Source organism: Pseudophryne corroboree, chromosome 10 (genome assembly GCF_028390025.1).
Source record: "Pseudophryne corroboree isolate aPseCor3 chromosome 10, aPseCor3.hap2, whole genome shotgun sequence".
Classification (NCBI taxonomy): Eukaryota; Metazoa; Chordata; class Amphibia; order Anura; family Myobatrachidae; genus Pseudophryne; species Pseudophryne corroboree.
Window position 1 is genome coordinate 209,710,828 of NC_086453.1, and position 15,921 is coordinate 209,726,748.

General features: G+C 43.4%; 1 protein-coding gene and 1 long non-coding RNA gene across 3 annotated transcripts in view; one reads left to right on the forward strand and one right to left on the reverse strand.

The window, feature by feature from the left end:
* Window positions 1-15,921, reverse strand: part of CFAP74 (cilia and flagella associated protein 74) — a 741,155-nt gene that overhangs the window by 149,050 nt on the left and 576,184 nt on the right. Inside the window, exons 25-26 of the mRNA XM_063943052.1 lie at window positions 6,401-6,534; window positions 6,025-6,301 (exon numbers count right to left, since the gene is read on the reverse strand). Of these exons, the coding sequence (XP_063799122.1) occupies window positions 6,025-6,301; window positions 6,401-6,534 (411 nt within the window). The remainder of the gene's footprint in view (window positions 1-6,024; window positions 6,302-6,400; window positions 6,535-15,921) is intronic.
* LOC134966375 (uncharacterized) overlaps window positions 1-15,921 on the forward strand; it is a 106,869-nt gene that overhangs the window by 89,564 nt on the left and 1,384 nt on the right. For both annotated transcript variants that reach the window (XR_010188634.1, XR_010188633.1), the window contains exon 2: window positions 13,493-13,721. This is a non-coding gene — a long non-coding RNA (uncharacterized LOC134966375). The remainder of the gene's footprint in view (window positions 1-13,492; window positions 13,722-15,921) is intronic.

Here is a 15,921-nt window from a genome sequence, read left to right on the forward strand (position 1 = left end):
AAGCATCTTACCTTGTCCTGAAGTTTCAGGACCTTCTCCGGAGACAAAAACAACCGCTGGTTGTGAGTGTCCATCAGCATTCCCAGGTGCACCATGCTCTAAGCAGGGACCAGGGAAGATTTCTTCCAGTTGATGAGCCACCAGTGGGCTTGCAGGAATTGGACCGTCAGTTCCAGATGACGGAGAACCCCTGGTGAGTTCGCCAGGATCAACAAGTCGTCCAGATACGGCAGGATCCTGATACCCTGACGATGGAGCAGAGCTGTCATGACCGCCATGACCTTGGTGAAAATTCTTGGAGCCGTGGTCAGACCAAAAGGTAAGGCCTGGAATTGAAAATGTAGGTTTGGGCAGTACGGATGGTGTAATGGTTAGCATTACTGCCTCACAGCAGTGAGGTCATGGGTTCGATTCCCACCATGGCTGTGCGGAGTTTGTATATTCTCCACGTACTTGCGTGGGTTTCCTCCAGGTACTCCGGTTTCCTCCCACAATCCAAAAATATACTGGTAGGTTAATTGGCTTCCAAATAAAATTAACCCTAGTGTGAATGTGTCTGTGTGTACATGTGATAGTGAATATAGATTGTAAGCTCCACAGGGGCAGGGACTGATGTGTATGGGCAAATAATCTCTGTAAAGCGCTGCGGAATATGTGTGCGCTATATAAATAACTGGTAATAAATAAATAAAATAATAGGTTGCCAATAGCAAATTGCAGGTATTGCTGATGTGACACTGCAATAGGTATATGCAGGTAAGCATCCTTTATGTCCAGAGATAACATATAGTCCTTGGGCTCCAAAGCCAGAACAATAGAGCGAAGAGTTTCCATATGGAATTTGGAAACTTTCACAAATTTGTTCAAAGACTTGAGGTTGAGAATGGGCCGGGAAGACCAATTCGGTTTCAGAACTAGGAACAGTGTTGAATAGTACCCCCTGCCTCTCTGAGTCAGAGGTACCGTCACTATCAATCCTGTGTCCAGGAGGGATTGTACCACCAAATGGAGAGTTTTTGCTTTTACCGGATCTGAAGGGATGTTTGTTGAGCAAAACTGGCGAGGGGGACGTTTCTTGAAAGAGATGGCGTATCTGTGAGTGACGACTTCCCTTACCCAGGCATCCGAAGTGGTCTGTAACCATACCTGGGTAAACCGTAGAAGTCGTCCTCCCACCCTGGGATCCACCAGGGGGAGGTCCGTCCCGTCATGCAGCAGGCTTGTCTGTTTTGGAAGCAGGCTGACGGGAAGCCCAGGCACGTTTAGGTTTGGGCTTAGTGGATTTGGAAGTGCGAGCCTGTTTCGGGTACGCCCGACCCTTTGCTTTACCTGGAGGTCGAAAGGAACGAAAGGAAGTACTCTTAGCCATCGGAGCCGAAGGAGCAGTACTAGACAGGCATGCAGTCTTAGCAGATGCTAAGTCAGCAACGATCTTGTTGAGATCTTCCCAAAAAAGTATGTTTCCCTTAAAAGATATCACCTCCAAGGTCTTTTTAGAGTCCAGATTTACAGACCAGGACCGCAACCAGAGGATCCGGCAAGCCAGAATAGACGTAGTAGATGCTTTGGCCGCCAGGATACCTGCATCAGATGGCGGCTCCTGAATATAATTGGAGGCTGTAATAATATATGAAAGACACTGTCTAGCATTATCAGGAAAATTAGACTGTAGTTCCGCTTCAACTTCCTGAACCCAGGCTTCTATAGCTTTAGCAGCCAAAGAGGCCGCAATAGTATTCCTATGCACAGCTCCAGCAAGAGTGTAAATAGTAGTGATGAGCGGGTTCGGTTTTACTCGGTTTTACTCGGTTCTCAAAACGGCATCTTATTGGCTCACGGATGTCACGTGTTTTGGATAGCCAATAAGATGCCGTTTTGAGAACCGAGTAAAACCGAGTAAAACCGAGTAAAACCGAACCTCGCTCATCACTAGTAAATAGACTTCAAGCAACCCTCCATACGCTTATCCGTCGGTTCCTTCAGAAAGGTGAAGGTAGTGACAGGCAGAACAGATGACACCACCAGACGCGCAACTTGTGAGTCCGCCGGCGGCGGTGTTTCCCAATTTTTATTTAACTCTGCAGCGAGGGGATAATGAGCTAGCATCTTTTTAGACAGGGAGAATTTCTTTCCTGGATACACCCAGGATTCCTGACGTATGTCAACAAAGTGGTCAGAATGGGGTAAAACTAATTTAGGAACCTTCTGACGCTTGAACTTATCTGGTTTCTTAGAGGTAGCCGGAAGTTCTACGACATCATCAATTTGAAGAATCAGACTGATAGCCTCCAAGAGGTCAGGAACATCCACTTGTGTCATAGATTCCCCATCAGAAGCATCTGCATCAGTGTCTGAGGGGTCAGTATATGCGCCATCTTCATCGAATGAAGTATCCAAAACGTGTGCATTGTGAGGAAGTAATGGTCCGCTTATATGACCCTATTGTCTTAGGCAGGCGAGGGTTAGGATTTTGCTTAGCCAAACACTGATTTAATTGCTGTAACTGAGAAGACAGAGTATCTGCCCATGGCGGATTAACTGCAGGGACAATATGCGGCTGTAATGGCACAGGAGGTCCCATAGGGGGGTACAAGTCTAGTTACTAGCGTAGTCAGTAAATTAGAGAAGGTAGCCCATAGCGGGTCTTGATTTGCCCCCGTTGCTGCATACTGACTGAGCTGTATAAAACCCCAAGTACCTGAACCCTCAGCTGCAATATTTTCCTCAGAGAAATCCAAGGTATTAGCACTGCATGGTGCAGGATCAGCCATGGAACTATCATCCTGTTTAGCTGACATTATATGAAAGCCTAACCGTAGGGTGAAATAGTACAATATAGGCAGACAAAACACCTGACAAAAATCCCCTGTATAGTGTGACTGCAAGCAGAGCACACACAGAAGACTTAAGAGGTATATGGTGACTGCAATACACAGAGAAAAATACCAAAAGAGTATATCCTGTGAAACACTATATTATATGAAAACCCTGATGCACTCAGGGTACAGAATATAGGGTTAGCAATATGTGTGAGATACATGAAATAGAGATCACACAGCAGCTATTGGCACACACAGTCACATGTACAATGCAGAAATTATTGCAAACAACAATAAAGCTGCACTGGACTAGCAATACTAAGTAACTGCACTATTAAGTAAAGCTATGTAGATATATAGATATACCAATGCACAGTAAAGACTTGATATATATCCCAGAGTACTTGTACTAAATATCCCTGAATGTAAGCACTTGCTCTTAACTAACACTGTCTAAATGACATGTAGAATACTTAAGTGTCCAGTAAATACACAGCGCTGTCGATGCAGGCGGCTTTAAAGAGGAGACATTGCCCAGCAGTCCCAGAGTCAGCTCAGCATATGTGTAATGGCGTCCAAACGCTGACAGGGAGTGAGGGAGACAGAGAGATGCAGCTCCAAGGCGGGAACATTTGCAGTAAATAGCGCCTGGGGCTGGGGGAGGGACTACAGGTCAGAGCCTTATCCCCTTGCTGGACTTCACCACCGGGTACTGCGGGCCTTAGTAAAATGGATTTTTGTGGAATCCGACCTGTGCCCTTGCCCTGGTGGTCTAGTGGGGTCTCTGCACGGCCACAGTGTTCACGCCAGCATGTGCGGTCCATCTCCAAGAGACCGCGCCGGATCGCGATTTCTTACCTCCTCCCTTGATGTGGCCACGCGATCCTGGAGAGCAGTGGAAAGTGTGTGTGCCCTATAGAAAACCGGAGCCCTCCGCTGTAAGTACCCGGCAACCAGGGCGCGGGAGTATACAGCGCTGACAGGGGAGGTGAGGGAGACGCAGCATGATATATCAAAATTACATATAGCACTTGTAAGTGCCTATGCTGCGGCCCTTGAAGTCTTCTGTCTTCTTAAAAGCTATTTTCAGGGCTGCTCAGAGCAGCCCTCCCTGTTAGCTGCCTGCACTGCAGACACCAACCTTACAAACTGAGCTCCAGTGCCTGGAGGCGGGGATATAGAGGAGGCGGCGCTATGCATCCTGGGAACAGTCAAAGCTTTTAGCCTGTTGGTGCCTCGGATCAAGATCCAGATCCAACTCTTTACCCTGATGTAATTCCCTGTGGAATCACAGTGTACCCCGCTGCAGAAATGAGTGTTAAAAATTTGGTATATCTATAGAGATGTAAATTTGAGACGTGTTAATGTAAGTACTGTATATACTAATCCATGTTTTTGGCGTTACCCGAAGAGCACCCGAAGCAGAGACGATAAAAAGTGACAGAACTATTTTTGTAGTTTATTAAATACTACACACTGGAGGTGCAATCCAAATTTTAATCAGATTGTCCGTTTGGGCGTTATGGTTCATGCAACGCAAGCCACGGATCGGTAATGACGCCATTATGTCAACCCCCTTTTTATCCCCTAAGGGGTGGTTTAAAAAAATTCTAATTACGTCGTTTTCCTATTTCCCACCTGAAGAATATCTACGTTAAATTTTATCTTCCTAACATATCGGGAAGTAAGAGAATTAGTGATGAATCAGCGAGTGAGTCAGTCAGTGAGTGAGGGCTTTCGCATTTTTGTAGTTTATTAAATTCTACACAGTGCAGGTGCAATCCAAATTTTGAGCTGATTGTCCTTTGGGCGTTATCGTTCATGCAACACAAGTCACGCATCGGTAATGACAAGGGGAGGTTTATTAAAATTATAATTACGTTGTTTTCCTATTTCCCACCTGATGAATACTGTTAAATTTCATCTTCCTAACATATCAGGAAGAGTATTAGTGATAAGTGAGTGAGTGAGTGAGTGAGTGAGTGAGTGAGTGAGTGAGTGAGTGAGTGAGTGGGGGCTTTCGCATTTATATATATAGATTATCAGTATCTCAGATCAAAACTGTCTAGTAAGCTGTTTGGGGTATTGTGTTCATAAGTGGGTGGAAGGGGAAACTTGTCAAGTCTAAAATAAATTATCTTATGTGAACGACTACTGCACCCAGCTTCACAGACACTGAATGTAATAACTTTAAGGACAATGTTAGAGTATTCTTGCAGGAGGTCTAGAAAGCCTAGAGACTACATGTAGCAGATCATTTCCAATTTAAGCTAGTCCTGTCTGCAGCGGATCTAGCCTTCTACAAATCCCCTCCAGCTTTCAACTTGTGACAAAGTTAAAAAATGTGACCTTGGAGCAGTGGGCCGGAATGGGGCGGAACTGCGTTCCGTCACTTCAAAATGAAGGCGGAACCAGTTCCGCCTCCGTCCGGCCACTAGCATCTGATCCTGGCTTCACTGCACTTTAAAGCTTGCAGCAGCCGCCAGCCTATCCTGGCTCATGGGTGGACTGGCTGCCAAATAAAAGAAGGCAAGGCTTTTTTTAAAACTGGGTGAGACCGTGAGCCAGCGGCAGCTTCTCATTCGCTGGCAGTTCGCCAGCCGTGATTGGTGCACAAGATCACAGATCAAAGAGCGGCCTCTTCTTTTGATCAGAGCCGGTCTGCAGGAATGGCTGGCGGACGCTGACATTTTCAAACTGCACTTACAGCTGGGACCCAGCCAACGCTCCCTGCTCCTCCTCTGTTCCACTCCCAGCGCAGACAGAGGTGTGCTCCCTTCTTTCTCCCGCGTCTAGCAGTGTGCGGTCCCCGGGATGGTCACCTCTCCGCCGCCTGCACCCAGTGCAGTGCCTCCAGCTGTCCCCATCCCTCTTATGCCGATGGAGGATGAGGGCGCTGCTACAGGAGCTTGGAGGCCGTGCGCTTCTGTTCAGGGTCTTTGTGTGGGTACCAGGGCTGAGACCCCCTTGCTGTGTATATAGTGATACTGCTCTGCATGTATCCCTCCTATACCTATGTATCCAGCTGGGGTCCCGGTTTTTCAACTGACCACAGATAATTACCCCCTGCTCCCTTCCCCCCCCCCCCTTAAGCCAGCTTTGTGCAGCCATGTCTGCATCCGATCCAGAATCATCCCCTTTATCTTTAAATAAACATTATTACACTTAATACCACATTATATTGAAATTAAAATAGCAATTTTACCTTTCCTGGCAAAACCGTGCCAACCGATGGTGATATGGTGATAGGAGAGTCCTTGGCCACTTGGAACTGAAATGATGTAGGTCCAACTAGTGCAATCTCTCCCTTTCCAATCCTTGGTACTGGGTGAGTGAACTCATTGCGACTGGTATGTGAATTGACAACATATACGGTTGCGGTGCTAGCATCATTTAATGCTGTTGCAGGGAACTGTATCAAAGAATGAGATAGCTCTAAAGGTGAGTGGACACCAATGGCTGTACAAGAGATGCTGAATTGTCTGAGAACAAAATCAAGTAAATGGGTTCAATATAATGCATTGACACAGCTTAACATATGTAAGTTACATATAATACAGCTCCTACATTTATCTCCTCACCTATTAATAGCCGATTTGCAAGTGATGTCAAAATTGTATTCACCAGCTTTTGGGGCTCTAAATATGATGTCCATATTCATTGTCTCCAAGGGAAGAAGAGTTCCAAAGCCATCATTTGGTTGAATATCTACATACTATGATTCCAAAGAAAGTTTCATTAAAAATATGAAATAAAGGGAATTATAATATCTAATACATAAAAATATAAATTTGTCCTTCTGTCTTTCTATACAAATCAACAGTTTACAAGCGAAGATTGTGAAATTTTACATACTAGCATATTAAAACACGGCGGAGGCAACTAAAACATTTTGAAATCCCTAGCACCCCTAGGGGGCAGACAGCAGCACAGAGTATTTCAGGAGACAGCATAACTCCGGAATTGCTGGAGCAATGTACTCAAAAATTGGTACACATATGCCTTACAATCTGTAAACAAACACTGTGGGGGGGGGGGGGGGGGGGGGAGACACCCCTAGCACCCATAGGTCTGAGGCAGCAGCACTGAGTATTTCAGCACACAGTGTAACTCTTGAATGCCTGAAGCAATTTACAACAAACTTGGTACACATCTGACTTACACTCTGGAAACAAACACTGTGGGGGTCAGACACCCCTAGGGGTGGGACCGCAGCACAGAGAATGTCAGCAGACAGCATTAATGTGGAAGGCCTGGAGCAATTTTCACCAAACTTGGTACACATCTGACTTACAATTTGAGAACAAACTCTATGGGGGTTAGACACCCCTAGTACCCCTAGGGGTGGGACAGCAGCACAGAGTATTCCAGGAGACAGCATAACTCTCGAATGCCTGGACCAATTTACAACAAACTTGGTACACATATGACTTACAAGCTGGGAACAAACACTGTGGGTGTAAGACACCCCTAGGGGTGAGGCGGCAGCACAGAGTTTTTCAGCAGACAGCATAACTCTGGAATGCCTGGAGCAATTTACACCAAACTTGCTGCACATATGACTTACACTATGGGAACAAACACTGTAGGGTAACACACCACTAACACCCCTAGGGGTGGGCCAGCAGCAGACACTATATCAGAACATGCATGATATGTCAGTGATGACAGGGCTCCATGTGGCAGGGCCAGTGACATGATGTGAGGAGGGGAATGCAGGTAGCACGAACCCACACACAGAGTTATATAGTGGAAGTAGCACGGTCCCCCAGCAGCACAGAGTATATTAGGAGATACATAATGTGCTGTGCTATATAAGAAACTGTAAATAAATCGATCATTTCACAGGGGCACTGACATGATGTGAGGAGGGGAATGGAGGCAGCAGGAAGCCACAGACTGAGAGTTGTGTAGTGGGAAGAGCAGGGTCCCTTGGGGGACCAAAAAGGGGTCCCGCCACTACACAAAGTGCGTCAGGGAAGCAAGATATGTCTATATACTAGATCGCCAACCAACGTAAATTAACGAACAACTATCATTCTAATTTACCATCCTCATCCCGTAGCAAAGCATGGGTATTCAGCTATCTACAATGTTATTTACACTATGAGTTTCATATTTAAATTTATCTTTGTAAACAGACATTCAAGTCCATATTTTCTGTTATTTAACTGTCGACCTTTTCACCCTGTCAACCTTTTGACAATCCACCATCTGGTATCGATCCATTGACAGTCTGTCTAGACACTGTCGATCTTTTAATCCTCACCCGTTCATATTGACTTAATGTTTTTCTACAGTTGTAGCCCTAACCCTAATCTTAGACCTAAAAGACCATGTTGACATTTCGACCATGTCTGCTTTTGCAATGCCGACATCATAACTACAATCCGGAATGGACAATACTGTATAACTGAAATGACAACTGTCTTCCTGTATAGAGAAGAAATATTATATATATATATATATATATATAGTGTAACAGGTAAGTGGCACTCCAACGGACTTGCAAAATCTCTGTTTAAACGAAAACTAAGACAGCAGTTTGCAGATGAATGCGACGTTTCGGAGTTTACTCCTTTGTTTCCGAAAAGATGAAACCACGAACTGGCTGGAGAAATTGGAACAGTAAGTGGCTAGTTTCAAGAAGGATCTAGTTATGTTTAAGAAGAACAAATTTGAGAGGGTAAATAGAGATTATCTGGAACTAAATGTGTATCCATGGCTGACTAGTACTAAAAGGTCAGAGAAACAGACCGTATAGATCATGCAGAACTTTCTGTAAAGTCACTAGAGAAGATGCAACAATGAGTGACTCTAACTCTTCAACTAATGAATTTAGGGGAGTAGTTGGATCTACTGAAAGTATCAATGGAAAACTCCCTTTAGGGGTAAAGACCCACGCTCGCCATGGAAAAAGCACAGACCGATCAGAAGGGGCGGACAGTGCAAACGAAAAGAGAAGCCGTGGACGACCCAAGAAAACCTACTATTTAACCTTTCAGAAAGGGAACTATCTGCTTCGGAGATAAAAGTTTTGAATAGAGGATTGTCATTCATTCCGACAAATTAATTCGAAGGATTTGAATGGAAAATAGACCAGGCACACCTCAACAGACAACTGAAACTCTGTGATTTCTTTAAATATACACCTAAAGAATAAGCTATGAGAGATCTGGAAAAACAGAAATTTAAAAACAAATCTAAATTTGAACCTCCGTCTCATAACACCTCGATCTCCAGCTTTATGAAAGCTTTGGACTCACGAGTTATTGCACAAGTGGAGAAGGAAGTAAAAACCTTCCCGAATTTAACACAAGAGGAATTCAGGGCTTTGAGGTCTTTGAGGAATGATGACAACATCATGATTTTACCAGCTGATAAAGGTGGAGGCATTGTTATTTGGGGTATTGATGATACAAAAATGAAATGTATTCACAACTTTCTAATGAAGCAGTGTACAGAAAATTAACTACGGATCCAATGCCTATCTATAAAAGGGAACTGGAAACCATCATCAAAAAGGCTGTAGAGGACTGCATCTTCACTCAGGATGTGGCGGATTATCTTCTTATTTAACATCCTAGAGTACCGCTTTTATATTGTCTTCCCAAAATTCATAAGGATTTGAAAAAACCTCCGGGCAGGCAGATAATCTCGGCGTGCGATTCATTATACAGCAACATTTCAAAATATTTAGACCATTATCTTCAACCGTGTGTTAAAGCTGAATCTACATCTATACAAGATACAACATCATTGCTCAACAAATTGGATGATCTGGGTACTATTCCAGCTAACACATGGTTATGCTTGATGGACATCATGAGTTTATACACCAGCATCCCACATTTGGATGAGTTAAAAGCAAATAAGAGATTTAATAGTGTAAAATATTCAGGCCCTACAATTGAACTGTTTGTGAAATTACTGCAGCTCACATTGTCAAGAAATGTATTTTTATTTAATGGACAGTTCTATCTACAACTTAGCGGATGTGCCATGGGGTCCCACGTGACCCCGGCATTCGCCAATTCATATATCTTTGCTATTGAGAAAATAATGTTCTTTATGTCACCTATGGCCTCTAAGATAATATTTTACACCAGGTACATAGATGATGTGATTTTACTATGGACTGGCAATCAAGAAGAATTCTCCACATTCGTGAATGCCATCAATTTGCAGGACTGTCCCATCAAATTGACATACTCGATGAGCCAAACATCTGTACATTACCTGGATGTACTTACAGTATATCAAAGGAAAACAATAAATTAAGAACCGCTATATATTCAAAACCCACAGATCGGAACACACTACTAGCAGTACAGAGTTGCCAACTGCCAGCATTGAAACGAGGATTACCGTATTCCCAATTCCTCAGAGTAAAGAGGATAACGAGTGATCCTGAGGAATTGATGATTAAGATGAACCAAATGGAGCATAAATTTAGAGCAAGGGGCAGTCTGCCTCCGGACGAAGCCGCCTGTGTGCGGAGAAACGCGTAGAAGATTAAAGTCTCTCTGGGATCGGACCGTGGTTCATAGATATTGAATGCCCACCACGATCGAGCACACCCCGCTACAGTGACTACCGCTGTGCTGCTCACATCACTACACATCAATGAGCAGGCACGAGTAGTGGTTTCTGACACTGCCTGAGACCTGAACACAGCTGCGGCAACCTGCGCCGCTGAATTCACTGCCTGACAGTGTACGGCCACACACAGCTGACACCTCCGTCTGGGTATCGATGCTACAAGCAGCGGTTGCTATGGACGCTGCACCCATGGCTAGGAACTATGCTTAGAGGGTCTATGTACTGCCGAGAAAGCTACGGACAATTTGACAGGTATACTCAACAGCAAATTTGTATTTCTATATATTGACACTTTGCCGGCATTTATTACCAATACTAATTGATATCAACTGCATACTATTCATCAGCAAAGCCAATAGTTACATCTTTTTTTGGTGGCATTATAATACTCACTAACCAGCTACTGTGGAGCACTCAGTGGACCTGTGCACATACTATTTCACTGGTAAACTTGAAGTAAGTGGGATGAACTGCTGAATGGACACATGCCTTAATATATGCAAGATTATTTCATTTAATCTAGCTGTTCTCACTTGGTCAGTAGCACCATACAGCTCTTTTTGATACCAACAGAACTGCATTGAATGCTTCTGCCTGATATATCATAAGGGGTGTTTGAAAATATATGCTTTGAGCATCTTGTATACTAATATATTGATAATCCCAGGGATCCTAATATTGTACCACATAAGAAGTATTGCAAGTGCAATAAGAAGTATTGTACCACATAAGAAGTATTGCAAGTGCAATAACTAGCTTACCATATGAAATTTGGTTTTTAATGTGCTGTTTGAAATAAAAAATTGTATTTTATTGGATCATTTCTGTGGTTCTGAGCACCTACCTGGTAGAATCTACATACTAGCATTTGCATTACTGAAGAGGTTGGCTACCTTTTCACCAGGTGGCTGCTGATCTACAGAGGCGTATCTACACCCGCCTACACAGCACCAACAAACCTTAATTTTTTTCTTTCAAGGAATCATGTGGACAAGAGAAGCAACCCTCAGAAAGAATATTTTGGTCCAGAAAAAAAAGAGGAAGATTGCCTACATTGGGTTCACAGATTTAATACAGCGGATCATGTACTTAAGCAAACCACCCATCCATTATGGCCTATTATCCAGCAGGATAGAGAATTAAGAAACTTGAAACATACTAACATAATGTCCTACTATAAGAGAGGACAAAATATACGCGATTGGGTGGTACACACTGATATTAGGGAAAAAAAATCCAGGTATACACAGAAGAGACCTAATGGCTGTTATAAGTGTGTGGGCTGCACGGCGTGCAGTTTTATGATAGCTACCAAAAATATCTTACTCCCACATTCTGGCCGAAAGTTTCAAACACAACATCCAGTGACATGTGTTACGTTCACTGTACTCGGTACTCAAGAGACAGGGTGGACAAGCTCCAAGTACAGGAACGTGATGCTGCAGTTAAAACTGAGTTTAGCAGCGACCCCTATGGAAACCCTGACTCAGTTGTCTCCCTCACGTGGTCGGTCTACGCCTGCGAGACCATGTTTTCTTGAGCCCACGGCAGCCGTGTTTGAAGGGCGGATTAGGTCTGCCCAACTCCAATGCCCCCCGGTCTTATTTGGAGACAAGGCGTTAACCGAGACTGAGAGAGAACAAGGGGAACCTCTAACTAAAACGGAAACACAAAGATAGGGGAAACTACTGAACACTACAACAAATGCATGTGCGGCGCGGCAGCCAAGACAAACTGTAACAAAAGCGACGCTGTCCAGATGCCAAACACAACACCGTCGTATTTCGGCTAGGACAGCAATGGCAGAAACCTCCGCAGAAAACACCAAAGCAAACACAAATAAAGAATATAAGGCTTCAGCCAAACAGTGCGGCAAGGCCGCTACTCACGACACCACGAAGGGTGTATGCAGAAGGAACAGGACCCCAAGGCTGAAGGTACAGGATCACTGGACCGGAAGGCTGGAACAGATTCCCAGGACTAGGCTCCAGAAACCATGACTCAGGACACAGGAACGGACTGGCTGCAAACAGGAATACTCTAGACGCAGGATAGAAATTCCACAGGAAGCTGACAGGTTCTCACAGGAACATACAGGTATAATGACAATCTTCTATCACCAGCACTGAACTGCAGGGCTAGCTGGGTAATAAGGGAAACACACCCCAGTCAGGATGGCTGGAAGCCAGGCACAAGGTAATGACCAAAATACAGGCAGGTGAGGTACACAGACAAGAGCCAGACTGCAGTACAGAGACTCACCACATAATGACCAAATATCTGACAGGTGAGGCTTAACACATAGAAACAAGCTGCAATTACACAGACTCACCACCGGCGGCCAACAAGAGTCTTCCAAACCAGTACAAGAGAAATCCTGGCCTGCAACAGAACTATAACATAAAATTCATAAACAGAAAGCAAACAGGAATGAACCACTGCTTGTGGTTCATAACAACATGCTTGAGCACGTACGTAATTTATGCCATCAAATGTCCCTGTGGCCTATATTATATAGGCAAGACTATTAGGACTTTCAGGTAGAGGCTCACTCAGCACCGCTCGGCTATTAGAGCTGCCCTAGCTGCGAAAGACAATGATCACCCAGTAGCGAGACACTTCGCTCAAGAGAAACACAATCTTCCTACGTTGAGATATGTGATTATCGACCATGTTCCCAATGATCTTCAAGGGGGAGATAGAGGGAAGAGACTCCTACGTTTAGAGGCACAGTGGATCTTTAGACTGTACACTGTAATGCCAGGATTCCTTAATGAACAATTGCCATATAGTACATTTGTCTAGTTCCTTTTGAATAGGGATCAATAGGTTGATATCCTTTAGCTATCACCGATTTTGAATAACTATATGACAACTGAGTGAATATTTACTTATATCTGTAGGGTTTATTAAGTGTACTATATTAGAAGTAAACAATATCGATAACAGATGCTAATTGATATATAGTGATGTTTTTTCTCCATGACTCTTTTTCTATCCAGCTCTGATTATGATTTTATTTTAGAACATTGTGTATGTAATATTTTATATTTTGTGTACTGTCTCCACAGTAACCGCTGCTTCCTGTTGGACCGGTTGCCATGCCAACACCATGGATAATGCAAGTACATTGCTGACCGGAGGAGCGGGCGGCTCCAACCCCAGATGTGTGATGTGGAAAGTATGACACAGAGGGATGTCATTGGAAACAGGAAATGCAGCTGACCGGAAGTGCGGGCAGCACCGGCTCCGGGAACGGCGGCGTGTGAGAGGGAGGATTCACTTCATGGGGGTATTTAGGTAAGCACTGACGCTATCTGTTTGTATGTATATTGCCTGACAAAGGAGTAAAATCTGAAACGTTGCATTCATCTGCAAACTGCTGTCTTAGTTTTCGTGCCAAGTCCATTGAATTGCCACTTACCTGTTACTATATATATATATATATATACACACACACACACACACACACACACACACACACATATATATATATATATATATATATACATATGGGTATATGGGTCGCACTCACGTTTTGATCATAGTCCATCCGCTGGGGTGTCATCCAAAGAAGTTCTCACGAACATCCAATTGTATATAGAAAGAAATTGGAGCACTCACCAGTCTCAATACTCAAATATGCACCAGATTTATTTGTATTGACAGCATAATTCAGCTGTGCCTCACAGCCTATGTGGTAACAAGTGTACCTTCCAGCATAGAGGGTATCTCAAACGTTTTCGGTCCTTGCAGACCATCATCAGGAGATATTTAATAATATTCAAGGAAAGCTGTCTTAACCATCCAATCATCCATCTGCAGCATATCTGGCCATGCCTCACCGGCTCCTTAAATACCCTAAAATTCAAAAATTCGCGCCAATACGGCGTCATAGTGACCTCATTGTGTGGGCGGAGCCACCCAAACCACACTAAACTGTCACCACTACGTATAAATCAAAATATATTAGACCTTACCCTTTATGCCCTACAGATAGCGTTTTCGCCAACATCTAGTCACAGCAATGCGGTCTCCGGCGGTGGGTTAAATCCACCCGTAGGTAAAGGTAAACACAATGGGTAATATGTGTCCTGATTGTGATGTGACTAGATGTTGGCGAAAACGCTATCTGTAGGGCATAAAGGGTAAGGTCTAATATATTTTGATTTATACGTAGTGGTGACAGTTTAGTGTGGTTTGGGTGGCTCCGCCCACACAATGAGGTCACTATGACGCCGTATTGGCGCGAATTTTTGAATTTTAGGGTATTTAAGGAGCCGGTGAGGCATGGCCAGATATGCTGCAGATGGATGATTGGATGGTTAAGACAGCTTTCCTTGAATATTATTAAATATCTCCTGATGATGGTCTGCAAGGACCGAAAACGTTTGAGATACCCTGTATGCTGGAAGGTACACTTGTTACCACATAGGCTGTGAGGCACAGCTGAATTATGCTGTCAATACAAATAAATCTGGTGCATATTTGAGTATTGAGACTGGTGAGTGCTCCAATTTCTTTCTATATATATATATACATATATATATATATATATATATATATATATATATATACACACACACACACATATAAATATATATAAAAGTCGGTTTGTAAAGATTCGGTCTTTTTTAATAAATTCAAATGTATGTATATGTTTATAAAGACAAAGTAAGAATTAGATGAACAAATGAATGGTGTATAAATTTTGGGCACTGCAAGCTCATTGCTGATTACCCTCAAGCTAATGCTGTCAGACGGTAAAACAATTAGGAACACATGTGAGAGTAGAGATGTAGTAATTGAAAGCATGTAAGAAAGAGATCAGCAGTAAGAGGTTAATCAGCTGTGAGTGCAGTAGCGTTATTTCTGTTTATGTTTTTATTCTGAAGTGTCAAAAAGTGGCAAAAGTGTTGTTATGATAGATATAATGTGAAGGTATAAACAATGAGGAATAAGATGTTTTTTAAACAAAATAAGTATTAAATTTAGAGATATGATGTGTGATTAAGCAATTAGCCAATCGCTGTACAAAGCAATGGTTAAAAGGTGAACATAGAGGATCCAATGACACAGCTCCTGACGAAGTCCCCAAGTGACGAAACGCGTTGGGCGTGGCTTACAAGTGCAAGACGAATCCTGTCTTCCGCCTGATACAGAGCAGACGGCATCTCCGGGAAGAATACCCCGCTGACTGAAGGACATCATTGCGGCGGTGGTTATCGGAGAAAGTGGCTAAGTGCATGAATTTTAACCTTGATGTACGTGGATATTTACATAAGTAAATTGTTACTTTTTATTATTATTCACTGGTGCGCTCTCCTTATTTTTATTATTATCTAGAAATTTGTGGCTCCTGGCAGGAGTGGATGAGCAGGCACCTCATGTGTTGATTAAACAAACTCTGGACAAAACACAGTGTGCGCGGATCAGAACTTTATATTATATATATATATATATATATATATATATACACACACACACATATAAATATATA